Source organism: Heloderma suspectum, chromosome 5 (assembly GCF_057233095.1).
Source record: "Heloderma suspectum isolate Gila_16-S chromosome 5, 16-S_ref, whole genome shotgun sequence".
Classification (NCBI taxonomy): domain Eukaryota; kingdom Metazoa; phylum Chordata; class Lepidosauria; order Squamata; family Helodermatidae; genus Heloderma; species Heloderma suspectum.
In genome coordinates this window covers 94743661-94768899 of record NC_139462.1, presented here as the reverse complement: position 1 = coordinate 94768899, position 25239 = coordinate 94743661, and the positions used below count along the sequence as shown (strand labels likewise).

Here is a 25239-nt window from a genome sequence, read left to right as displayed (position 1 = left end):
CAACATATTGGATAATTATTGGCCAGCCTCCAATATTCCATTTCTGGGTAAGTTACTGGAGTGCGTGGTGGCCTCCCAATTCCAGGGATTCCTGGATGAGACAGATTATCTAGACCTATTTCATTCTGGCTTCAGACCCGGTTATGGGACAGAAACAGCTTTGGTCGCCTTGGTAGATGACCTATGCCAGGAACTAAACAGAGGGAGTGTGTCCCTGTTGGTTCTGCTGGACTGCTCAGTGGCTTTCGATGCCATCAACCAAGGTATCCTTCTGGGCCACCTCGCTGGGATGGGACTTGGAGGCACTGTTTTACAGTGGCTCCATTCCTTCTTGGAGGGGCGGATACAGCAGGTGGTGCTGGGGGACTCCTGTTCGACTCCCTGGCCATTGGCTTATGGAGTTCGCCAGGGTTCTGTTTTGTCCCCCATGCTATTTTACATATACATGAAACCACTGGGAGGGTTGTCCAGAGTTTTGGGGTTCGGTGTTACCAGTACGGTGATAAAATCCAACTCTACTTTTCCTTTCCATCTAATTCCAAGGAAGCTGCTGCGGTGCTGAACCGGTGTCTGTTGGCAGTAATGGACTGGATGAGGGCAAACAAATTGAGGCTTAATCCAGACAGGACGGAGTCAATTGACAGGCTCCTGGTCTATTGAAAGGTAGATCAGGGAATAGGGATCCAGCTTGTGCTGGATGGGGTTACACTCCCCCTGAAGACACAGGTTCGCAACTTGGGTGTACTTCTGGATTCAGCCCTGAGCCTGGATGCCTAGGTTTCAGCGGTGGCCAGGAGTGCATTTCCACAGTTAAAATTAGTGTGCCAGCTGCGCCCGTTCCTTGAGACATCTGACTTGGCCACAGTGACACATGCCTTAGTTACATCCCATTTGGATTACTGTAACACACTCTACGTGGTGCTGCCTCTGAAGAGTATTCGGAAACTTCAGCTGGTTCAAAGAGCTGCTGCCAGACTGTTGACCGGGGCTGGCTACAGGGAGCATACAACTCCCCAGCTAAAACAGCTTCACTGGCTCCCAGTCTCTTTCCGGGCACAATTCAAAGTGCTGGCCATGACCTATAAAGCCCTATACAGCTTGGGTCCAGGTTACTGAAAGACCGTATTCTCCCCTATGATCCTGCTCTTGCCCTGAGATCTTCAGGGGAGGCCCTTCTTGCGGTCCCACCACCATCACAGGCTCGCCTGGTGGGAACAAGGGAGAGGGCCTTCTTGGTGACTGCCCCAAGGCTCTGGAACTCCCTTCCCAGGTAGGCGAGAGTGGCACCCTCCTTGGGATGTTTCTGCAGGCCTTTGGGGATAGGTAGTCTGGACCTGTGAGAATATGATGGATTGATACTATTGTTTATATTATTGCTGTCTTTTAAAATTTTGATATTTTATACAATTTTAATATTAATTATGATTTAATTATATTTTTAACTTTTGTATATTTCCATTTATATGTTTTAACTGTAAAAGTTTTTAATGTTGTAAAGCCACCTTGAGTCCCAGTACTGGGGAAAAGGCGAGATATAATAATAATAATAATAATAATAATAATAATAATAATAATAATATAGTCATTTGATTTATATCCTGCCTTTCCACCAAAAAAATGACTATCGATATGGCTAACAATAATAATGAAGTTTTTCACTGACAGCAGAAACGCAGCCCTCATCAAAATCTGCTCCACTGGGTTGGGGGACAATCCAGAGCAGATTTGGGGACACGCAGGGGGCTATGGAAAGAGAAGGAGAAAATCCTGTCATGCAAGCAAATGTCTGCCTATGTGATGCCAGATTTCATCTCCTGTCCTGGTTCACTGAAGTTAGGTGAAGATGTCATTAATACATTTTTTTTAGGAAGGCTGCAAGGGGGCAGGGGATTGGATCTCCAACTCTCCTTTCCAAGGTCAGAGCCCCCACTATCCTATGGCCCCTCCGAAAATGTCCAGGGGCTAGAGGATTGCTCCCTTAGTTACTGATGCTTATGAAAACTCAATTGCTATGATACAGAATGATGCAGCTTAAAACATTACCTTCCATAAACACTGCAATCTCTCCCATAATTCTTCTTTCTTGCTCAGCTTACTGCCTCCCCTTCTAGAGTTCAGATGACTGTTGTAAATCTTGTTCAGTTGAGACACATCAATTTTGCCTTTGTATGAAAGAAAAAGAAAAACATGTTTTCATTATATGAAAGTTAAGCAGTTCTATATATTGGCTATGGCTTAAAGCTTCAGTGGGGACAAATAAGCATGTGCATCTATTTTATTACAACAAGCCAGGCCCAGAGAATCTATACACACCACTGCATTAAAACAATAAAATCCAATTATCCAATTTTGGAGAACATAAGAATATAAAAGATGGGTTGAGACTGAATAATCATGTACCCAGCATAGTTAATGGCTGAACACTGAGGCCCAGGTCAGAGGGCAAAGCAACGGCACACAGATCAGCCATCACAATCCAGACTAGCCCCATGTGTATAGGAAGTGTGCTTTAGATTCAGTTTCTCCCTCAGCCTTCCCACACCCTGTAGGGCAAGCCACTTCTGAGGGCATTTCAAAACAGTTTGCAGTATGGTATGACAGCCTGGTGTTCCAAGAAAAAAAAAAGATCCACCGTGCACTTGCAAGCCCAATAAAAAGTAGCTCTCTGAGCTATGGCTTTTTCTTGAGATTCATTATATGAATCAGCACATTTTGATTCTACACATCAGTTAAACACAACAGATATCTATACTGCTTGCAAAGTTATACTGCAATGATAGAATAGCCTCCCTAAGGTCATTTGCCAGGTGACGTGCCTGTAAAATTTTTGCTAGCATGTTAATTCCTTTTTCATTTTCTTAGGCTTTTAAAACTTCATATGCTTGGATGTTTGTACTGGGTCTGTGCTGTATATGTTTTTAATTAATATACTCCAATTTGAGCAACTTTTTTAATGGTAAAAGTGGTTTAAAATGTTTATAAATTAATAAAAGCAGTTATTCAAAGATAATTTCTTTTACCATGTGATGTTAACGGCAAAGTGTCAATCAGCAAAAGCTCGTCTGGGACTGCATAGCTAGGAAGACATTCCTGGAGATTCTTTAAAAGGTCTCTTCTTTTTAAAATGCCTTTGGGCACAACAAACAGAATTAATTTTTCCTCCTGATACCATATCACAGCACAGGTTTCCACTTGACTGTAGCCTTCTGCAATCTGAAAAAGAAAATAATTACTCTTACTTACTTAGACAAGAATTACAGAAAGCCACAAGCAACATATAAGGAAAGGTTCCTCCCATATGTGTATTTTCCTCAACTCTTTCTTCATTTTATAATGCAAATAAAAGTTAGTGGCCATAAAAATTATTGTATTAAAGAAAAAGCAAAATATATAACCCTAGAATCTTACTAGACATTATTGAACTGTTGGACCTAGACAGTGAGAAATATGGAAGGAGTCGGATCCAGATTTAGGCATGTACAACTGGGTTGGCGGAAGCTGACTTCCCCATCCTTCTCCCACAGAAGCCCTTCGAGCCCCATGAAAATATTACAGAGGGTTGGGGGACCCAGCTGAATGGAGTGAGCTTTGATGCGGGGAGAGAATCCCCCCAAACAAGGCACGTTCCAGGACCACAACCTTCCATTCACAGAGATGCAGCTATTTATCAGCTACTGAGCTAGGGAGATGGAGATAGATAAATAGATAGATAGATGGATGGATAGATAGATAGATAGATAGATAGATATAAATGAATGAATGAATGAATGAATGAATTCAGGAAATAAATTCAAATACTTTAATTTTGTCAGATAATTACTCGACAACAATTTTTTTAGTCATATCATAAACATCAAATGTTAAGGGGGAACGTCCAAATACCATTGGCTATGTTTACTATTTAAATTCTCAAATTTTAAGAAATAACCATCTCCTTCTGAAAAACTCCGGACTATTATGAACCAGGGAAAGATGAATTGTTATGATTTCAAAATATATGTTCTATCTGGTATTTTTTGTAGGACAACAATATCCTACACAGTGAAAATAAATTATCTATTCATTGCTGAACAAATTACTGAACCTTCAATACTATTTTAGGGAAATACACATAGGCTACAAAAATAAAATAAGATCATAAATACTGGGAGAAGAGGCATAGAGAAAAGAGGACAAGCTTCTTCCTTTTACATTTTCCCTCCACTCCCGCTCTCGCCCTGCCATGCGTCCCAGGTCCATGGTCTCAGCTGACAGGATGGTATCTGCAGTGCCTCTGCTGAAGTTGGCTTTAGCGAATCGGCTTATCCTGCAATTGAGATTGCTCCTTCATGGAGGTTTGCAGGCTCTTTACATGACACCGTGATCATTCAAGACGCCTCCTGCACTAAATGCCCTTTGTTACGTTTTTAAATAGAATCACAGAATCATAGAATAGTAGGGTTGGAAGGGGCCTACAAGGCCATCGAGTCCAACCCCCTGCTCAATGCAGGAATCCAAGTCAGAGCATCCCTGACAGATGGCTGTCCAGCCTAGTCTTGAATGCCTCCAGCGTGGGAGAGCCCATCACCTCCCTAGGGAATTAGTTCCATTGTCGTATTGCTCTAACAGTCAGGAAGTTTTTCCTGATGTTCAGCTGGAATCTGGCTTCCTGTAACTTGAGCCCATTCTTCCGTGTCCTGCACTCTGGGATGATCAAGAAGAGATCCTGGCCTTCCTCTCTGGGACAACCTTTCAAGTACTTGAAGAGTGCTATCCTATCTCCCCTCAGTCTTCTCTTCTCAAGGCTAAACATGCCCAGTTCTTTCAGTCTCTCTTCATAGGGCTTTGTTTCCAGTCCCCTGATCATCTTTGTTGCCCTCCTCTGAACCCTTTCCAGTTTGTCTGCATCCTTCTTAAAGTGTGGTGCCCAGAACTGGACACAGTACTCCAGATGAGGCCTAACCAGTGCTGAGTAGAGGGGAACTAGTACTTCCTGGGATTTGGAAGCTATGCTTCTATTAATGCAGCCCAAAATAGCATTTGCCTTTTTTGCAGCCACATTACATTGTTGGCTCATATTCAGCTTGTGATCGACAACAATTCCAAGATCTTTCTCACTTGTAGTGTTGTTGAGCCACGTATCCCCCATCTTGTAACTGCGCATTTGGTTTCTTTTTCCTAGGTGCAGAACTTGGCATTTATCCGGATTAAATGTCATTCTGTTGTTTTCTGCCCAGCGCTCCAGTCTATCCAGATCACTTTGAATGTTGTTTCTGTCTTCCAAAGTATTAGCTATCCCGCCCAATTTTGTGTCATCTGCAGATGTGATCAGCATTCCCTGCACCTCCTCCTCCAAGTCATTAATACAAATGTTGAAGAGCACTGGGCCCAGGACTGAGCCCTGCGGTACCCCACTTGTTACCTCTCCCCAGTTTGAGAAGGTCCCATTGATAAGCACTCTTTTCTACTGATTCTACCGATTCTGTAGCCAGCTGTGGATCCACCGGATCGTTGTTTCATCTAGCCCACTTTAAGCTAGTTTGCTCATCAGGATATCATGGGGCACTTTGTCGAAAGCTTTGCTGAAGTCGAGGTATATGATGTCTACAGCATTCCCACGGTCTACAAAGGAGGTTACTTGATCAAAAAATGAAATCAGATTTGTCTGGCAGAACTTGTTTTTGACAAATCCATGATGGCTTTGAGTAATCACGGCATTGTTTTCAAGGTGCTTACAGATGTATTGCTTTATCATCTGCTCCAGAATTTTCCCAGGGATTGATGTCAGACTGACTGGTCTGTAGTTCCCAGCTTCCTCCTTTTTACCCTTTTTGAAGATAGGGACATTAGCCCTCCTCCAGTCATCTGGCACTTCCCCCGTCCTCCATGATTTCTCAAAAAGAATAGACAGCGGTTCTGAGAGTTCTTCTGCCAGTTCCTTTATTACTCTAGGATGCAGTTCATCTGGCCCTGGAGATTTGAACTCATTCAAAGTAATTAGGTGTTCCTTGACCATGTGCCTATCGATCTCAAGCTGCAATCCTGCCCCTTCAGCCTGTACTTCGCCTTTGCCAGGGGGCTCATAGACCCTCTTTTGGGAGAAGACTGAGCCAAAGTAGGAATTGAGCACCTCTGCCTTTTCTTTGTCATCTGTTATTGTTTTGCCATCCTTATTTAATAGCTGAACCACCATTTCTTTCCTCTGCCTTTTACTATGCACGTAGCTGAAGAAAGCCTTTTTGTTGTTTTTAGCATCCCTCGCTAACCTCAGCTCGTTCTTAGCTTTAGCCTTCCTGACGCCATCCCTACAATTCTGTGCTACCTGCCTGTACTGTTCCTTTGTTGCTTGGCCTTCTTTCCACTTCCTATATGTGTCCTATTTTGTTTTCACCTCATCCCTAAGCTTTTTGTGAAGCCACATTGGCTTCTTCTGTTGTCTTCCACCTTTTCTTCTTGTTGGAACTGTTTGTGATTGTGCCTTGAGAATTTCCTTTTTTAAAAGCTCCCACCCATCTTGGACTCCTTTTCTCGTTAGCGTCGCTTGCCATGGGACCTTACTGATCATTGTTCTGAGTTTATTAAAATCAGCTTTCCTAAAATCCAGGGTACGCGTCTGACTACACTCGGCTTTTGCTTCCCTTAGAACCAAGAACTCAAGTACAACATGGTGGCTTTCCCCCAGAGTTCCTGTAACTGCTACTTTATCCACTAAGTCATCTCTGTTGGTTAGGATCAAGTCAAGGATAGCCAATCCTCTATTTCCTTCCTCTACTTTCTGTAGGAGGAAGTTATCCGCCACACAAGTCAGGAATTTCCTGGAGGGGCCATGTTTTGCAGAATTTGTCTCCCAACAAATATTGGGGAAATTGAAGTCCCCCATTACTACTACATCATGCTTCCTTAAAACATTGGCTATTTGCTTTTCAAAAGTTTCATCCTCGTCTTCTCCTTGGCTGGGTGGCCGGTAGTAGACTCCAACCACCAGGTTCCTTTTATTCGTTGCTCCTTTTATTTTGATCCAGATGCTCTCAATGGGGCTACCAAGCTCATCCTCCTGTATTTCTGTGCAGAGATATGTATTTTTCACATACAGTGCAACCCTACCTCCCTTTCTGTTCCTCCTGTTCTTTTTGAACAAGTTATATCCTTCAATTGCTGTATTCCAGTCATGAGAGTCATCCCACGAAGTCTCAGTTATACCTATCAAGTCATAATTTCCCTCCTGTATTAGGAGTTCAAGTTCATTCTGTTTGTTTCCCACACTCTGGGCATTAGTATATAGACATTGAAGACCATGTGCTTCATAGTCTGGCTTTCTTCCTACATGTGTCTGAAGACTATTATTGGGCGCTATCAGAGCTGTTCTCTCCATTGCAGTGCATGCGCCATTGTTACCCCCAACATTACATCTCCCTTCCCCGTAGGATTCAGTTTAAAGCCCTCCTGATTAAGTTCTTCATGCTGTGGCCAAACACATTCTTCCCATCCTTTGTGAGGTGCAACCCGTCCCTTGCCAACAGCCTATCTTCCAGGAAGTATAGCCCGTGGTCCCAGAATCCAAATCTCTCTCGTCGGCACCACCTTCATAGCCAGTCATTCACCTGGAGTATTTTTCATTCCCTTTCTATCCCTCTTCTAACTACTGGAAGGATGGATGAGAAAACTATCTGGGCTCCAAAGTTCTTGAGTTTCCTTCCCAAAGGTTCAAAGTCTGACGTGATTTCTTTGTCGCTCCGCTTGGCGGTATCATTTGTTCCCACAAGGATGAGAAGAAAGGGATACCTGTCAGTGGGCATTATGAGTGCAGGCAACCTTTAAGTCACGTCTCTAATGCATCCTCCTGGGAGACAACATACCTGGCGAGTCCACGGGTCTTCGCGACATACTTGGGTCTCGATCCCACGCAGCAAGGAGTCTCCCACTACTACCACTCTTCTCTTCTTGTTGTTGTAGGCCTGGGTTTCATCGTCTCTGTTTGACTGACCTTCAGCCTCTTGCTCACTCTCATGCAGGTTCCCCTGTGATTCTTCCTTTGCAGGCTGTCCTCCAGTCTCATCCGCAAGTACCTGGAATTGGTTCCACAGCTCCACTGCTTCCACTGGCGCAGAGTGGTGTCTAGTTCTTCTTCTCCTAACTGTCACCCTTTTCCAAGGAGTATCCTCTACTCCATTTTTCTTCACCTCAGCATTTCCCACTGCCTCATCTTGCTGTTGCTCTTCAAGCTTCTGGTCTTCCCTTTGCTGCTGTAGTTCCCCCATTCTGTCCAAGAACTCTTCCTGTTCTCTTATTCCCCGGAGGGTCGACAGTCGCTGCTCCAGTCCACTTACTTTTTCTTCCAGCAGCGTCATCAACTTGCACTTGTTGCAGGTGTAGGCCATGTTGTTCTCAGGCAAGAAAACAAACACTGCACACACCTTGCAGGTCACCACCCCTGGAGAGTCCTGTCCTTCCATTGCCTCTTTTCCCTTTTTGTGTCTAGATTGCAGATAACGAGCTATCAAATTACCCTGTTGTGTTCCACTTCAGTTTCCTCTGTGAAAAGAGTAAAAGCGGCAAGAAGAGGGGCGAGATCAATGAATGATAATGGAAGACTCAGATATGGAGAGAAGGAGGGGGAAGGGGGTGGGGGAAAAGGAAGCACGTGAAGAAGGAAGTTGTTGTGATCCTGCATTTAAAACGGAAGCAGAAAGCCATGTTTTCAATGTAGGAATTTAGGCTGGTGTAGAGATGCCCACAGACAGCCACAACAGCAGCCCTTTCTCTAGTCAAACTGGGAACCACATGGCTCAAGGAGAGTTGTAGTGCAGGGGTAGGCAATGTGGTATCCATGAGTACCAGTGCATCCCTGGGCACCTTTCTTGGTTCCTACCAACATGCCTACCCCTACCACTCTTTTTAAAAAATTAACATGGTTTCTTACGAACAACTAGAATTGCTGTTAAGTAGGTTTCTGTTGGTGCTATTGTTTATTGTACTGGGGATCAGACCCCACCTCTGCCTTGTTCTCAGTCTTTTATGCAGGTTATATGTGCTTTGCCAGGCTTCCCATGGCAGCCATTTTGTGATGGTGCTCAGGACAGTTTATCAAATTGGCAAATATGCCCATGGCCGAAGAAGGCTGCCTACCTCTCTTTTAGTGGGGGTTCCATGAAACCAGCTCTGAGGACAGGCGCCACCTTGGCCACCTTCTGCAAGCAGACTGCTTGCTTCTCTTCAGTAGGACTGGCTGAGGATCATGCCTGCATGCCACTCTCTACTGCCAACATTCAAAGGCAGAATGAAGATAGTATGCATGTGCACCCCTTGGTCACTGTCATGGGGGAATGATCACCACAAGTAACTAAAAAAATGTGGTGTGGTGCAGATGTAATGCTCCCAGTCTCTAAGAAACCTGGTTTAAAACACTGGATATGATGGATGCCCTGGCTAGTTTTATGGTTAAAATAAACTTTAACCATTGGTTGAAGGGTGGGAAAATGCACATCCAGAACAAGAGGGACTATAGGAAGGAAACACTAAATCCCACAGCTTGCTCTCAAATCTCTCAATATGTGGTTAGAGTAGAGACTGGGAAATTACATCTGTACCAGGCAAAAGAGAAAATATATTTTAAAAAGCTGAAGATCAAACTCCTCTCACTTAATTACATGTTAATGGTAAGATCAATGTAAGTGCTAAAAACACAACCTAAATCAGATAATAACTAAAGCATCTTACCAAGGAAGCATATTCCTGTGCCACTTTAGTTTATCCCTGGCACACTGACTCCAGAATCTCCATTTTGTCTTGGAAACTACACTAATCTAGTACTTGGATACATAGAATAAGAAAGCAGCACGATATTTGGGATGGCCTCTATTAACATAGGTCAGAGGAATGACCCTTGCTCATTATACAAGAGGTATGAGACCTCTGGAATATGCTGATGTCTTCTTCTCTGCCTGGTTCCTAATGTAATCCAGTCATCCAAGAAATAACCTTTAAATGAATGACTATCCTCAGCACTGATGAGGAAAGCTCCACTGCGTGAACCACATGCGATCAAATCAGCACTCATTAAGATTAAGGACTTCCACCCAAAATATGCACAGAGAAACCCCTTTTGCTCTCCACACTCCTTTGCACTCATCACCCATGGCAGGAAAATTGAGATCCCATTAGTAATCGAGATACCCTTTCCTAGCATCGTTTTAGGAAAACCATTCCCTCATGTAACCAAATCTACAAGATAAATTCCCAGATAAAACCAGTGGCTCAGTTTGTGGGTTCAGTCCAGGTTGCTGCAGCTGGGGCAAGGCTACTCCTAAGCTAGCTTTAATCCCCCTCCTATCCTTTTCTCCCAGTTCTCCTTCCCCACCACCACTGTGATGATTTTGTATTTGGTTTTAATAAGAGCTTTAAAGGATCCATAGCCTGCCAGCATCCGTGTTCCTCCTCCAAGCCTTCATCCAAAAGACCTGTGAGAACTCTGCTTGCCACCGATTCCCCTATTACAGATTTGCAAAGGCAGCCCTGGTGGCCTGGCACCAGAAGGCAGCTTCCTGATCCACAGCATCCTCCTGAAGAAGAGTCCCTTCTCCCCTTGGCTTTGGGATAGCTAACATCTGTGGTCTTTAATCTTTGTAAACTGCCCAAAGAGCTTCAGCTCTGGGGTGGTAGAGAAATGTAATAAATACATCGTCATCAGCATGTTCTTCTTTCTCTCCTTGGGGCTTCATCACACAGAGCTTTTATCCTGCGATTGAGATGGCTCCTTTGAGGAAGTTTGTGGGCTCTTTACATGAAGCAGTGACTCTGCCATGACCCTCCTGCACTCAATGACCTTTGTTCCATTTTTAAACAGATTGCAGATGATGAGCTATCAAATTACCCGGTTTTGTTCCGCTTGGGGTCCTCCGTCAAAAGAGTAAAAGCAGCAAGAAGAGGAGTGAGATCAATGAAAGATAATGGAAGACTCAGATACAGGGAGAAGGGGGGGGGGAGAAAGCACATGTAAAGGGAGTCAGTTGTGATCCTGCATTTAAAACAGAAGCAGAAAGCCCCATTTTAAATGCAGGATTTTAGGCTGGTGTAGAAATGCCCTGCCTTTCCTTTCCTTTCCTTTCCTTTCCTTTCCTTTCCTTTCCTTTCCGGTCCCTCTAACTTCTGAAGTGAGATATCCAAATTGTTTCACAGAGAGGTGTTATTTACTTCCTGTCTCCTCCCTATAATCCAGTTTGGGTTTTTGTGTAGAGTGAGAGAGAGCGAGGGAGTGCGTATCCCTGCTGTCTATTGCCCTGCCTTCTTATTTGGCATCTAATTCTTCCCTCCATCTCTCTCAGCCTTTCCATCCCTTACTTCCTGTTTAGGTTTAGCCAATTTGTTTTGTAATGAACTGCATATATGATTATTTTGGTTTCTTGTCATGTTGCTAATTCCCCCGACCCCAGGAGGAGCTTTGTTTCCATCATAATGCAATATGACTCTTAGGTAAAGACCTGTTGGTTACACACATAGATATTATGTACAAGTATAGATGAGGATAAGCAGCAACATGTGACAACTGCCTTTCAATTTCTATTCCCCTAGTTTGTTCCTACTATCTCCTCCTCCCTGGCCATATATTCCTCTAGTACACAGAGCCTTTTAAATCCTCCTTTTTGCCTCTCATCATTCCTCAGCTCCTTTGAAACAGTGTGCATGGATGTAGCACACATTAACTCCCCACTGAGTGATGTAGCACACATTAACTCACTACTGTCAACTGAGTAGTCTCTATTTTCCCATAAGGTCTGTCCCAGGGTTAGGTAACCTGGTGCCCTGTAGATGTTTTGGTTACACCTCCTATCAGCTCCAGCCAGCATGGCGGATGATCAGGGATTATAGAAGCTGTAGTCCAAAGCATCTGGAGGGCAGTGGGTCGCCTACCACTGGTCTCTCCTTTCAAAGGTAGCTTCAAGCCAACAAACAGCATCCATTTTCCAGACACTTCACACAGGCAACTTAAAAAACCTCTGATAGATTTATTACATTACCTGCTGTACATATTCAACATTGAGGCGCTTGCCATGACGCTTAATCTGACTGTCCTTCCGTCCCAAGAAAAACATCTCACAATCCTTAACTCTTACGAAGTCTCCAGTTGCTCTCATTGTGCCCACAGGCAGCGTTACTTCTTCATCAAGGAAGCAGACACGTTCTTTACCTCCTGTGCAAAATAAGATGAAGAAGTATGTTAGTCTCCCTCCCCATTAACCCACATAAAACCACAAGCAGGCAGCAGGAGTCAGAAAGGCTCTCTTCACACCTGAGTTTTTTTTAGCAGGATCGTTCTTCTTTAAACACTGGTTTTCATGGGAGCTTTAAATGACGCCACTGCTCTCCTGCTGTTATCTCACACCTTTCCTTCCCTCTTCCGGAGAACAGGGAAAACCCAGCATTTTCTGTGCTTGCGACTGCAATAATAATTTCCCCTCCGTGTATTTCCCCTTTAGTGTTTGTCCTGCTTTGTGTGGGTATGTGCTAGGGGGTGTTGCTGGGTGGTGTTGAATAACATTATCATTACAACAAATTGGTGAGAAGGGAGGGCAGGTCACCGACCGCTTCCTGTGACCATTTCTGCCTCTCTCCCATTCCACTAAGGGCTCCGAGATCCCCTTGAACACAGCAATGCTTACATCTGAGTAAATCCATTGGCTGTAAGGCTTTCCTTTCCTGGGAGTAAGTGCCACTGAAATCTGTGTGGCTTGCTTCTGAGTAGGCATGCATAGGAGTGAACTGTAAGTCTACTTAGAGTAGCAGTCTTAAGGTCTCCCATCCCCTTCAATGCATTTACTTTGAACCTCCACCTCCCATTGACTTCACTGACAGCTTCTTCTCCCTTTTGCTCACCAGATTGATGGGCTTTTTTCCTCCCAGGGCGGATGGGGGAGTCTCCCTTCTCAGCCACGCAGGGGAAAGGCTTGACAGTTAGGATTTCAACAGGTATTAAAAGTGCCTTTTCTCCTCCCCTGAATAAATTAATCATGCAGAGCTTGGAATAGTAATTTTTAATAGTTTCCTTTTGGGGTGTTTTACATAAGGCAGTAATGCTAAGGTGGTTTTCCATAGTACTCCTCCTACCTAGCCAGCCACTACCTCTTCTCCTAGCCCACCTTGCAGGGTAATTGCGAAGCCAGAATAAGGGGGAAGAGCAACAACAGCGCCGGGGGGTGGGGGGAGCAAGCCAGGTCTAATGAAGACGGTGTCCCCTGTGAAGTGGTCGTGGGGCGGGGGGGGGGATGGCTTGGTGCATTGACTGTATACATTTGTGGATTTCTTACTTCTGTAGTTGGGAACCTAGAAATTGGTATTCCCTTCAAACTCAGTAGTGCAAGCAATGTACTACTTTTCATTCCATCACACACTGACATATTTAGCAGAGGACTAGCAGCACCAGCAACCTCAGGGTAAGCCACTGGGAAGACTCTCTCTCCCTTGGAAGAAGGAGGGGACAAGCTCCCATAGCCTGCTATCCAGATCACTAGAAGGGCTTGCAACTTCTGCTGTGGAGGAGTGGAGGGATGGGGCGGAGCCATCAATCATGTTACAGGAACCAATGATCAGGGGAGGGGAGGGAGTATGGAGCTGGCAGCCCCCTTCTGTCCTGATGGTTTTGTGCAGCTCGGCCCAGCCATGAAAAGATATAATGCGCACTATGAGAGATGCCTGTATACAGGGCCAGTGTAAATCCTGGAAAGGATCTGGAATCAAAAGGACCAGTTTGTAGTGGGATAAAATGCCAGGTGTGAAGACAGCCAAAGACTAGTATGAGCAGACAGATAACAGAAAGCAACTTACAAGTCACCAAAGCTGACAGAAGGCAAATACAACTCCCAAAGGTCCCAGCCAGCATGGCTAATGGGTTTAGCCCAATGTGAACAAGCTCCTTTTGGGCTCACACATTCTCCCTCCCCCTGGTCCTTTCCTCTTCCCCACATGGCCAAGCTGGAAGAGTTTGGACGTTTCCGCTTTCAGTTAACTGCAGCTTCCTGTGTCATCCGAACCAAGGATCATGGCTTAACAATATCTATGGTTAATTTCAGCAAGCCTGCTTCATAGCCCGTGGTTTGAAGTTGGCTTCTTTTAATGGGGGGCAGGGAGCATTGAGAGCTTCAGTTGTAGGGTGACTCATAAACCAAATAAATATATAATAAATATAAGATGCCAGAAGCAGGGCATGATAGCAACAGCTTGCCCACTCATCCCCTCCAGCATACTGCCACTGAACCTGGAGGTTCCATTTAGCTATAATGGTGCTGATAGACACATCCACCATGAATGTGTCTCGTCCTCTTTTCAAGCCACTTAAGCCAACGGCCATCACAGCTTCAGGCAATGATTTCCATAATTTAAAATGTTAAATAGAAAATCACCTATGAATGCTTGACCTTCACCTTCTAGAATGGCAGAACCATTAGCATCTTTGACTTCAACTGTAGTTCCCCAAAGTGGGGTTCCCAGTGGTACAAGCGAATCACATCTAAAATCAAGGAAATAAAAAAGAGTGATGTGACGCAGGAGTGGGAGACAAGAGACATCAATAATTCCTTAAAACACAATTCAGACAACCAACCAACCCCCCATCAAAAATTCTTATGGATGCTTCCTCTCACATGAATTATTTCTTATATTAAAAAATACAACACAAGCACCATTCAAAACATGAGTGCTTCTTTCAAGGCCCTTTTATTCACAAGTCAAATGTTAAGCGTCTGGCTGTGAAATACTTCCTCATCCCAAACACCCATGATAACACACTATGGTTGTTCCATGTACAGAGGATTCGTACTACTAAGCCTTTTATCATTTATTCATCAGTTAAAGTGCACATGCTGGCAGCAAAACAGAATGACACTTCCTACCTATGATCAGTACTAAAAACCTCTTCAGGAACCTTGTAGCATGTGGCCCAGCAGGAGACTTCTGTAATACCATACATATTAAATATGTGTGTTTTATTCCCTTCTCCTTTCCAGCTTCTCAGCACGTTTAGTCCAGGGAAGGCTTCCCCGCCAAGAGCCAAGATTCGCAGCGAGGCATTGGCAGACAACACAGTTGATTTAATATGCTGAACTCCAAATCTTCTCAGAAGTGTTGGTGTAGCCTGCATGTTGTAGAAAATCAGATTTGAGATAGATTTCCATCAAACACAAAAATCTATTTCTATCTTAGTCATACAGTGGAGACAGGCAACTAGCAGCCTGTGGGTGGAATCCAGTCTGCAGCCCTGAGCAGGGTCCCTCTGCTATCACCACTTTAAATTAAGAGGTGGCCGTGACAGCACTGTAACCTTCTATCCCCTTCATACTAGCTGGACTTGGAAATAATTAACACTGGATGGAAAGGAGAAATTAGTGGAATCACCTGTGTGCTGAGCAACCGTACAAGCATCTTCTATTATTTCATGATCTGCTGACCAATCTGGTTAATTGCCCAAGAACGAATAGCGTAGGCTCTCAAATTTGGGGTTGGGACACTCAGACAGGGTCTCAAGATGCCTGCAGGAAGGTTGTAAGTGATGGGACTTTGGAAGTAATCCACTGCTATTGGAAGACAAGCTGTGGGTAAGGGGCCTCTTTGTCTCTCTGAAACAACACTGAGCAACATCTCTGTGGGCAGCTGCTGCTCAGTTCCTGTCCTTTGGCCCAAATTCAGAAAATTTGGGAACACTGACATATTGGTTACAAGCATCCTGAGTATACTTACATCTCAATTTCAAATATTTGCTTGGAAGCAAGTTGCACTATGTTTCATGCAGCCTTCTTTCTGGTAAGGATTGAAGGTCTACTTGAACACACGCTCCATTTAAATAAGCAGGACTCACTTCCAAGTAAATGTGTTGATGATGCCAGTGAAAAATATAGATAACTGCAAGCTGTGGTAGAGAAAAATAAATGGAGGTGGATTCATGTTTGTTTCCCTCAGCAAAACACGGAACATTCTTTACTTATTTCCACTATAGTGATGAGAACTTACCACTACAGTAGTGGTGAGAACTCAAAATACTGTCAGTCATGCTATATTAATTTTTGCTACTGAAGGCTATACATTCTAATGTTTTAAACAACACAACTCCAGAAAGGGAAGACCTGTTTGATCAACATTACATTCCAGTGTTATGCAGAAGCAGCATTCAGAACAAACAGTATTCAGAGGACACTCAGATGATCACTTCTCATATCTTACCTGTAATACAGATACTCTGTGGCATTGAAACAGAACCTTGGACAATTCCTGTGGTATCATTTTAATCAGTTTAGGTACTATAAGTAGAGAAGCCCCACTTGCCAGAGTAATGAACAACTCAACTACAGATGGATCAAATGTCAACGGAGAGGCCATAAACACCATATCAGCTGGAGTAATTTTAAATACATCTCTAAAGAAAAAGAAACACAAACTACTTCAACCATTACATACATTTTGGAGTCTAAAGCTGTGGCAGTTTCAGAAAGTCTCTATATTTCCTGCATACTGGAGATGCAGAATCATGCAAGCATCAAGCTGACTAATGATTCCCTCTACCCAGTAGTACATTAGAAAATGTCTTAAATATGTAATGCTTCCCCTATCCCCTCAATTGCCTCCATGACAAACTTTGAAACATTCTGTGAATGCATGTAGCTTTCTCCTTCCCCTTTCCTTTAGATCGTCTTTCCAAGCTCTGACAATATATCTGTCTTTGTTTAAATTTTTATCAAGCTTGAATAATTATTTTCTATAGCCTAGGCTTACATCATCTCTTTCTTGGGCCTTATTTTTAAATCTCAACATAAAACTGGAAGGTTCTGAACTAATCCTAATCGGTTTACCAGAAAATCCTAAAGCACTGTGAAATGTTATAAAATAGAACATAAACCTAGCACAGAATGAGGTTCATTTCCACAATGCATTTTGCTATAACTCTGTTTTATCTAAGGCCCAAACAAGACATGAAAGTGTTTTTACCCAGATCTCCTGCAATTGCATAGGAAGCAGAAGGATGTTCAAGCAAAAATAGAAGAGTAAAATGGTCAAGTGGGTGAGGGACGCCCCACCTTCCTCTCCCCACCGCACCGCTGCACATGGCTTACCTCCTTGCAGCTCTGCTCCCCAAGCCCTTAGCTGAGCTCACTTCTTGTATCAGGAACACAGGAAGCCACCTTATACTGAGTCAGATCATTGATCTATCTAACCCAGTATCGTAGACACTGACCGGCAACAGCTCTCCAAGATTTCAGGCAGAATTCCTTCCTCTAGCCCTACCTGGAGATGCTGGGGATTGAATTTTGGACTTTCTGCATCTAAAACAGGTGTCTACCACTGAGCCATGACCCCTCTCCACTCTGACTAAGAGAAAAGTGCTTGGAAGAGATGCTGCAGGGAGGTAAGCTGTGGACAGGAGAAGAGTTCTGTACTTAAAGCAATCCACCAACCCCTTCCAGCACATGCTACTTTCTCCATGATGGTGGCAGATCTGGATCTGTCACCGTCACATCTAATTTGGCCAGAAGCTACTGATGCAGGGCACAACCCAGCCAAAGTTAATCATTTTCAAGTTCCATTAATCTGAATAGCAGAAAAATCAATGAAACTTAAAAGTACTTAACACTGGATGGATTGTGTCTGAGATGTTTATAACTGTCCAAAATAAAGGCAATTCAAACATATAAGGCAGCAAAATAACTAGCATTATATGTTATATGTTCTGTGCTGAAAAACACAGAAGAACCCACAATCTAAAGCCTATCTTTAAGGGTGCCTGTGTTTTAAAAATCGTTTTTTAACAACCAACAATGGCTTGATGGCTTAACTCAGCCATAAAGAACATATGGTTTGTTCTTTCTGTTCTGAAAGCAGTGCATTTGAGCAAACATCTGGAAGTACAACAATAAAGCTCCAATAAAACGGACTGAAATTCCACTGGTGAGAAAAACCAGAACTTTTAAAGACAATTAAGATTGCCTTTAAAAGATCGTTTATGACCTAGGGCAACAGCAAGATGCCAAGGTTACTTATCTTCAGAAAGTAGATAGTTAGTTTTTGTGCACTAGTCAGTAATCCATGTTGCAGTTAGTTCACTTGATGAAATATCTCAAAGAAAGAGAAACAGATTTCTCTATTCTTGTCACAGATGCAAGCCTATCACTTGATTATTGGCAGCTGACTCCATTGAAAAGTACGGTATTGTTAGATCTTGATGAATCAAGTGACGAACATGGTGAACTAGCTTTAAAAGACACCCCTGTCTAGGGTGCATTTCCATTATTTGGGGTCTTCTGTTGACTTTCCCACCTCTCCTGTCTGCTGAAAATGGAAGTAAAGCACAACTGCACCCAGAAAGTAGAGCCAAGCATCTTCCTAACAATTTCTTCACAATTTCTTTAAAAGGCCACCATACGTGGTTGTGGGATTTAATATTTCATTTATTACCCATTTCTCTAACAGCTATGTCAAGCTGAATGAGACTGGGAAATCAACAAACAGTGGATGCAGAGCACTCCTGGGAGGCTCTGTACTCAGTGGTGCCTTCAGATATGAAACTCAACTGAATGTCTGTTGCAAATGGTAGGCAGCTGCAATAGCTTTACTGCCGCAATGTTCAAATCATACCATACCCCCACAAACAAATTCTTATTGTGATACATTTGTATATTTGCACATCTGCCAAAAAATGCCATGCTTTCAGCACCTTAAAAATGTGAAATACTAATGCAAACTTTCTACTATAATTAGAGCACAGACTACCACCAAACTAATTTAAAAAACAAAACAAAAGGACTTCCGGTTGGGACCGATGTCGCTCTGGTAGCTTCCCACGGGCCTCCGTGGGAGCTTTCTCAAACAGCTTTTTAAAAGGTTGAAAAACCTTTTCATCTCCCCCCTGGAATGGAAGGGGGGGGGCAAGGCAACAGCTCTGGACAACATCTTGGAGAAAGGTAACTCCCTCGCAATAGTGGGGGGACTGGATTCCAGGATTATCTTCCCAGAGCTTTACCAACACAAAAAGCTGTACTGAGACTCCTATTTTATAGGAGAAAACAGGGCTGATGTGTTCCATAATAATATATGCTTTAAGAAATATCAACAACCTCTGAGGGATGATTTAAGAAACGTTAACAATATCTGAGAACATCTGAGGACCTGTAAGATTCGTTTGAGAGAAACATGTCTGCGTCGAGGAGAAGAAAGGAGCTGGCATCTACTCCCCCCACATCCTCTGTGTCAAAAGTGTTGAAGACAGAAGATACAGGGGAATTATTTACGCTGATAAAGACTTTATCTTCGCAATTTACGGAGCAAGTCAAAACGCTGGATTTAATCCAAAATTCCATCACCGCCCTGCAAGGAGCTGTAGATTTAATTAATGCGTCACAGCAAAAAATGGAGACAAAAATTAATGAGCTTGAAAACCGAGTGGCGGGAAATGAAACTACGTCACAAATCTGTGTTAAAAATATCTCTGATAGAATCTCTCAACTGGAGGCCTTCACAAAAAGATCCAATGTACGGATTATTGGGATTAAAAATCTGCCTAATGATGTACAATTGCCTATTTTTGTGGATAAACTTTTGCATGAGATACTCTCTATTTCATCTGATTATTTACTTGATATTGAGCAGGCATTTCGTGTGCCAAATGCTAAAGGGACTGATTACATCATCATAGTTCAATTTGCAAAAGTCTCCACAAAGAATTATATCTTGCGCTTGGCAAGGGAGGCTGGAAGCCTTTCCTGGAAACAAGATAAAGTTATGTTATTCCCAGACTACATCAAAGAGGTGGCGAATAAAAGAAGGCAATTTGTCAAAGCAAAGAATATGGCAAAACAAATGAACTTACAATATTGCTTAAAATATCCTGCTACACTTTGTATCGTGTCTGAAGGTCAGATGAACACGTTTCTAAATCATGAAATGGCGGAGGCGTGGCTTAATGTAAAAATGCGTGAGAATTCTGATACAACCCCATGAACTGGAATCTTTAAACAAGCTTTGTTAATTGTTTGTGTTTAGTCTATATGACTCAGGCTAATTCAGAAGATAAATGATTATATTTATATTGGTTTATTCTCTTCTCTCTTTTATTTTTTCTTGCTTTTCTTTATTTTTTTATTTTAAAATAGATAATATATCTAGTATAAAATTTATTACTGATGGTTGAAGGTTTATATTAAGTTTTATTATTATATAATACTATATATATATTTCTTTATTATTATTATTACTAATAATATAGGCTTTTAGGAATGTATTGTAGACCTGTTTCTTTGATTCATTGATGATATGATATAGAAATGTAAGGTTGTTTATTAAACTGTAAGATTGTAAGATCCCTTCATGGATCACTGCCTTGTTGTGGCGAAGGGGCTTGCGTAACTCAGTGAAGCCATAAGCTATGCCGTGCAGGGCCACCCAAGACGGACAGGTCATGGCAGAGAGTTCTGACAAAATGTGGTCCACTGGAGAAGGAAATGGCAACCCACTCCAGTATTCTTGCCAAGAAAACCCCATGGAACGTATCACAAGGCTAAAAGAGATGACGCCGGAAGATGAGCCCCTCAGGTCGGAAGGTGTCCAATATGCTACTGGGGAAGAGCAGAGGGTATTTCCAAGTAGCGCCAGAAAGAGTGAAGCGGCTGGGCCAAAGCCGAAAGGACACTCAGCTGTGGATGTGTCTGGTGGTGAAAAGAAAATCCGATGCTGTAAAGAACAATATTGTTTAGGAACCTGGAATGTCAGATCAATGAATCAAGGTAAGCTGGAGGTGGTCAAACATGAGATGGCAAGATTGAACATCGACATCTTGGGAATCAGCGAACTCAAATGGACAGGCATGGGCGAATTTAATTCAGGTGACCATCGTATCTACTATTGTGGGCAAGAATCCCTTAGAAGAAATGGAGTAGCACTCATAGTCAACAAAAGGGTGGGAAAAGCAGTACTGGGGTACAATCTTAAAAATGATAGAATGATCTCAGTACGAATCCAAGGCAAACCATTCAACATCACAGTAATTCAAGTCTATGCCCCAACCACTGAGGCCGAAGAAGCTGAGGTTGATGGGTTCTATGAAGACCTACAACACCTTCTAGAACTAACACCCAAAAAAGATGTCCTCTTCATCATAGGGGATTGGAATGCTAAAGTAGGAAGTCAAGAAATCACCGGGATAACAGGCAGGCATGGCCTTGGTGTACAAAATGAAGCAGGACAAAAGCTAATAGAGTTTTGCCAAGAGAACATGCTGATCATAGCAAACACTCTTTTCCAACAGCACAAGAGGCGACTCTACACATAGACGTCACCAGATGGTCAATATCGAAATCAGATTGATTATGTCCTTTGCAGCCAAAGATGGAGAAGCTCCATACAGTCAGTAAAAACAAGACCTGGAGCTGACTGTGGCTCAGATCATGAGCTGCTTCTTGCAAAATTTCGTCTTAAATTGAAGAACGTCGGGAAAACCACTAAACCGTTCAGGTATGACCTAAATCATATCCCTCATGAATATACAGTGGAGGTGAGGAATAGATTTCAGGGATTAGACCTGATAGACAGAGTGCCTGAGGAACTATGGACGGAGGTCCGTAACATTGTTCAGGAGGCAGCAACGAAATCCATCCCAAAGAAAAAGAAATGCAAGAAAGCCAAGTGGCTGTCTGATGAGGCTTTACAAGTAGCTCACGAAAGAAGGGAAGCGAAAAGCAAGGGAGAAAGGGGAAGATATATCCAACTGAATGCAGAGTTCCAGAGAATAGCAAGGAGAGACAAGAAGGCCTTCTTAAATGAACAATGCAAAGAAATCGAGGAAAACAACAGAATGGGAAAGACTAGAGATCTCTTCAAGAAAATTGGAGATCTCAAGGGAACGTTTTGTGCAAAGACGGGCATGATAAAGGACAAAGAAGGCAGGGACCTAACAGAAGCAGATGAGATTAAGAAGAGGTGGCAAGAATACACAGAAGAACTATACAGGAAAGATCTGAATGTCCCTGATAGCCATGAGAGTGCGGTCACTGAACTTGAGCCGGACATCCTAGAGAGTGAAGTCAAGTGGGCCTTAGGAAGCATTAGTAACAACAAAGCTAGTGGAGATGACAATATTCCAGCTGAGCTATTTAAAATCCTAAAAGATGATGCTGTTAAAGTGCTGCATTCAATATGCCAACAAATCTGGAACACTCAACAGTGGCCACAAGACTGGAAAAGGTCAGTTTACATTCCAATTCCAAAGAAGGGCAACGCCAAAGAGTGTTCAAACTACCGCACAATTGCGCTCATTTCACATGCCAGCAAGGTGATGCTCAAAATCCTACAAGCTAGGCTTCAGCAGTATGCGAACCGAGAACTACCGGAAGTACAAGCTGGGTTTAGAAGAGGCAGAGGAACTAGAGAACAAATCGCCAACATTCGCTGCATCATGGAGAAAGCAAGAGAATTCCAGAAAAATGTCTATTTCTGCTTCATTGACTACGCTAAAGCCTTTGATTGTGTGGATCACAACAAACTGTGGCAAATTCTGAAAGTGATGGGAGTACCAGACCACCTTACCTGTCTCCTGAGAAACCTGTACGAGGGTCAAGAAGCAACAGTAAGAACCAGACATGGAACAACCGAGTGGTTCAAAATTGGGAAAGGAGTACGACAAGGCTGCATATTGTTGCCCTGCTTATTTAACTTATATGCAGAGTACATCATGAGAAATGCTGGGTTGGATGAATCAGAGGTCGGAATTAAGATTGCTGGGAGAATTATCAACAACCTCCGATATGCAGACGATACCACCCTAATGGCAGAAAGCGAAGAGGATCTCAAGAGCCTCTTGTTGAGGGTGAAAGAGGAGAGTGCAAAAGCTGGTTTGAAACTCAACATTAAAAAAACGAAGATCATGGCATCTGGCCCCATCACTTCCTGGCATATAGAAGGGGAAGAAATGGAAGCAGTGACAGATTTTACTTTTTTGGGCTCCAAGATCACCGCAGACGGTGACTGTAGCCATGAAATTAAAAGACGCTTGCTCCTTGGGAGGAAAGCTATGGCAAACCTAGACAGCATAGTAAGAAGCAGAGACATCACCTTGCCAACCAAGGTCCGTCTAATCAAAGCTATGGTTTTCCCAGTAGTAATGTATGGCTGTGAGAGCTGGACTATAAGGAAGGCTGAGCGCTGAAGAATTGATGCTTTCGAACTGTGGTGCTGGAGAAGACTCTTACAAGTCCCCTGGACTGCAAGGAGGTCAAATCAGTCCATCCTAAAGGAAATCAACCCTGAGTGCTCATTGGAAGGACAGATACTGAAGCTGAAGCTGAAATATTTTGGCCACCTAATGCGAAGAGAAAACTCTCTGGAAAAGACCCTGATGCTGGGAAAGACTGAAGGCAAAAGGAGAAGGGGACGGCAGAGGATGAGATGGCTAGATAGCATCACGGATGCAATGAATATGAACTTGAGCACGCTCCGGGAGAGAGTGCAGGAAAGGAAGGCCTGGCGTGCTATGGTCCATGGGGTCACGAAGAGTCGGACACGACTGAACGACTGAACAACAACAACAACAACAACAAGATTGTTAAGGTTATATAGTTTTTAAAACAGAATAGCATTGGAGGATGGGGGGTGTTGGAGTTTAAACTTAATTTTTTAAGGGGGAGGAAGGGGGGAGGGAAGGGGAGGGAATTTTTTTTTCTTTTTTTCTTCACTTCCTTTCCTCCTCTCTTTCCCCCTTTTTCTCTTTCTTTTTTCTTCTCTCTTTGTTACTGTGGTGTCCTCATCAGAATATTGTAATGTTGGGAAATTGAAGTATTGATTAGGTTGTTGGTAATTTTGGTATTGTTTATTTCATTTATAAAAATAAAATAAATAAAAATATATTCAAAAAACAAAACAAAACAAAATGTTAAATGAGGTCAGGTGAGAGAACATGGTAGTATTCCTCTAGGATATAAATTACATGGATTTCTACTGAATATTTATTACAACCAAAATTTGGCGGCAACTGTAATAGAAATTCATTCGGGTTCCAGGAAACCTTAACCTTTGAAATATTTGGATCTTGTCTCCAACTACTATTTTGTAAGATGCATCGGAAGTATCACTGAGAAGCAGGGATATTAATTTTAAACTCCTTGAGACCTGTCATTAGCTTGAACCTGACCTAGTTAAATTCCCACCCATTGTTTGGGGAAAAAGGAGAACTGACGGGACAAAGTATCAAAAAAGCTTCACCCACCTCCCACCTTGGAGACAGTGAACTGGCAGGGCTTTGCTCCTTGCCTCACCCACTAAGACTGCAGCTTAGTGTAGAGGTAAGATCATATTTTGGTTGTTTTCTGCAGTGATCATTTTATCACTTTAAAAAATAAATCTTATTAGTCAACTATCAAATACATAATATCATAGAAACATATAAATGTCACAAATACAATACCATATACTCTCAAAATCATAACACAAATTCATGAATATAATTTATTAAGCTCAATTCACTGAATCTAAAAGATTGAGGAACTCTTGAATCTATCAATATCTAAATTGCATAAAAGACTAGTGAACAGACCCACCTGCACTGTTACAATAGCCCTTCGTTTAATAGAAAGAGCCTTCAAGCAAACATACGCAGCTGTCAGTGCTGGACACATTGTGCCTGCCCCGTCTGAATGAAGGCATGCCTGCTGGCGCCCCTGGGCATAGCCCATGCCATGGTGTACCCCTACAGCCCCCTGTCTACTCCCTTCTCCTGAGGGCAGGCTGCCCCACAGTAGGGGGAAGGGGACAGGAGTATAACTATATCCCTTGGCCTACTAATCTCCCCTGACTTCCAACAGTATGGACTGCTATGTGCTGTTTAAGGAAGCCTGCCCTTAGTGGCTGAAGATGTTACTGCAAGCTTCAGCCACACTGGCACATTTAAATTAATAAAATTAATTAATGCACTTTAAAAAAATAAATAACCCTGAGGCGTACAACCTTAGTATGCATGCCAAGCCCTGAGGTGTACAATCCTTAGTATGCATGCTAAGGTTGTACGCCTCAGTCAAGGGTGCATGACTGGATCCTTCATACACCCTTCATATTTTATTATAGATATAGCAGGATCATACATTTAATCAGTAGGCATTTCACAACTTTAATCTGAGACATTAGCTTGATTTGTCCCTAGCTACATTTTCATCCCTCTGCTCCCATCCCCTTTTGTATCAATTTGATTTAGGCTGTATGGTATATGCCTATGGATAGGATTTGTACTGGATATTATCTTTG

At 42.9% G+C, this 25239-nt stretch overlaps 1 protein-coding gene across 9 annotated transcripts in view; it reads right to left on the bottom strand.

The window, feature by feature from the left end:
- AASDH (aminoadipate-semialdehyde dehydrogenase) overlaps positions 1-25239 on the bottom strand; it is a 41768-nt gene that overhangs the window by 8233 nt on the left and 8296 nt on the right. For all 9 annotated transcript variants that reach the window (XR_014792158.1, XR_014792156.1, XR_014792157.1 and 6 more), the window contains 6 exons: positions 16186-16378; positions 14862-15103; positions 14373-14479; positions 11994-12166; positions 3021-3213; positions 2044-2162 (listed from right to left, as the gene is read on the bottom strand). Coding sequence is in view for 6 of the 9 variants with exons in the window: in XM_084856718.1 (XP_084712844.1) it covers positions 2044-2162; positions 3021-3213; positions 11994-12166; positions 14373-14479; positions 14862-15103; positions 16186-16378 (1027 nt within the window). In the remaining 3 variants the exon portion in view is untranslated. The remainder of the gene's footprint in view (positions 1-2043; positions 2163-3020; positions 3214-11993; positions 12167-14372; positions 14480-14861; positions 15104-16185; positions 16379-25239) is intronic.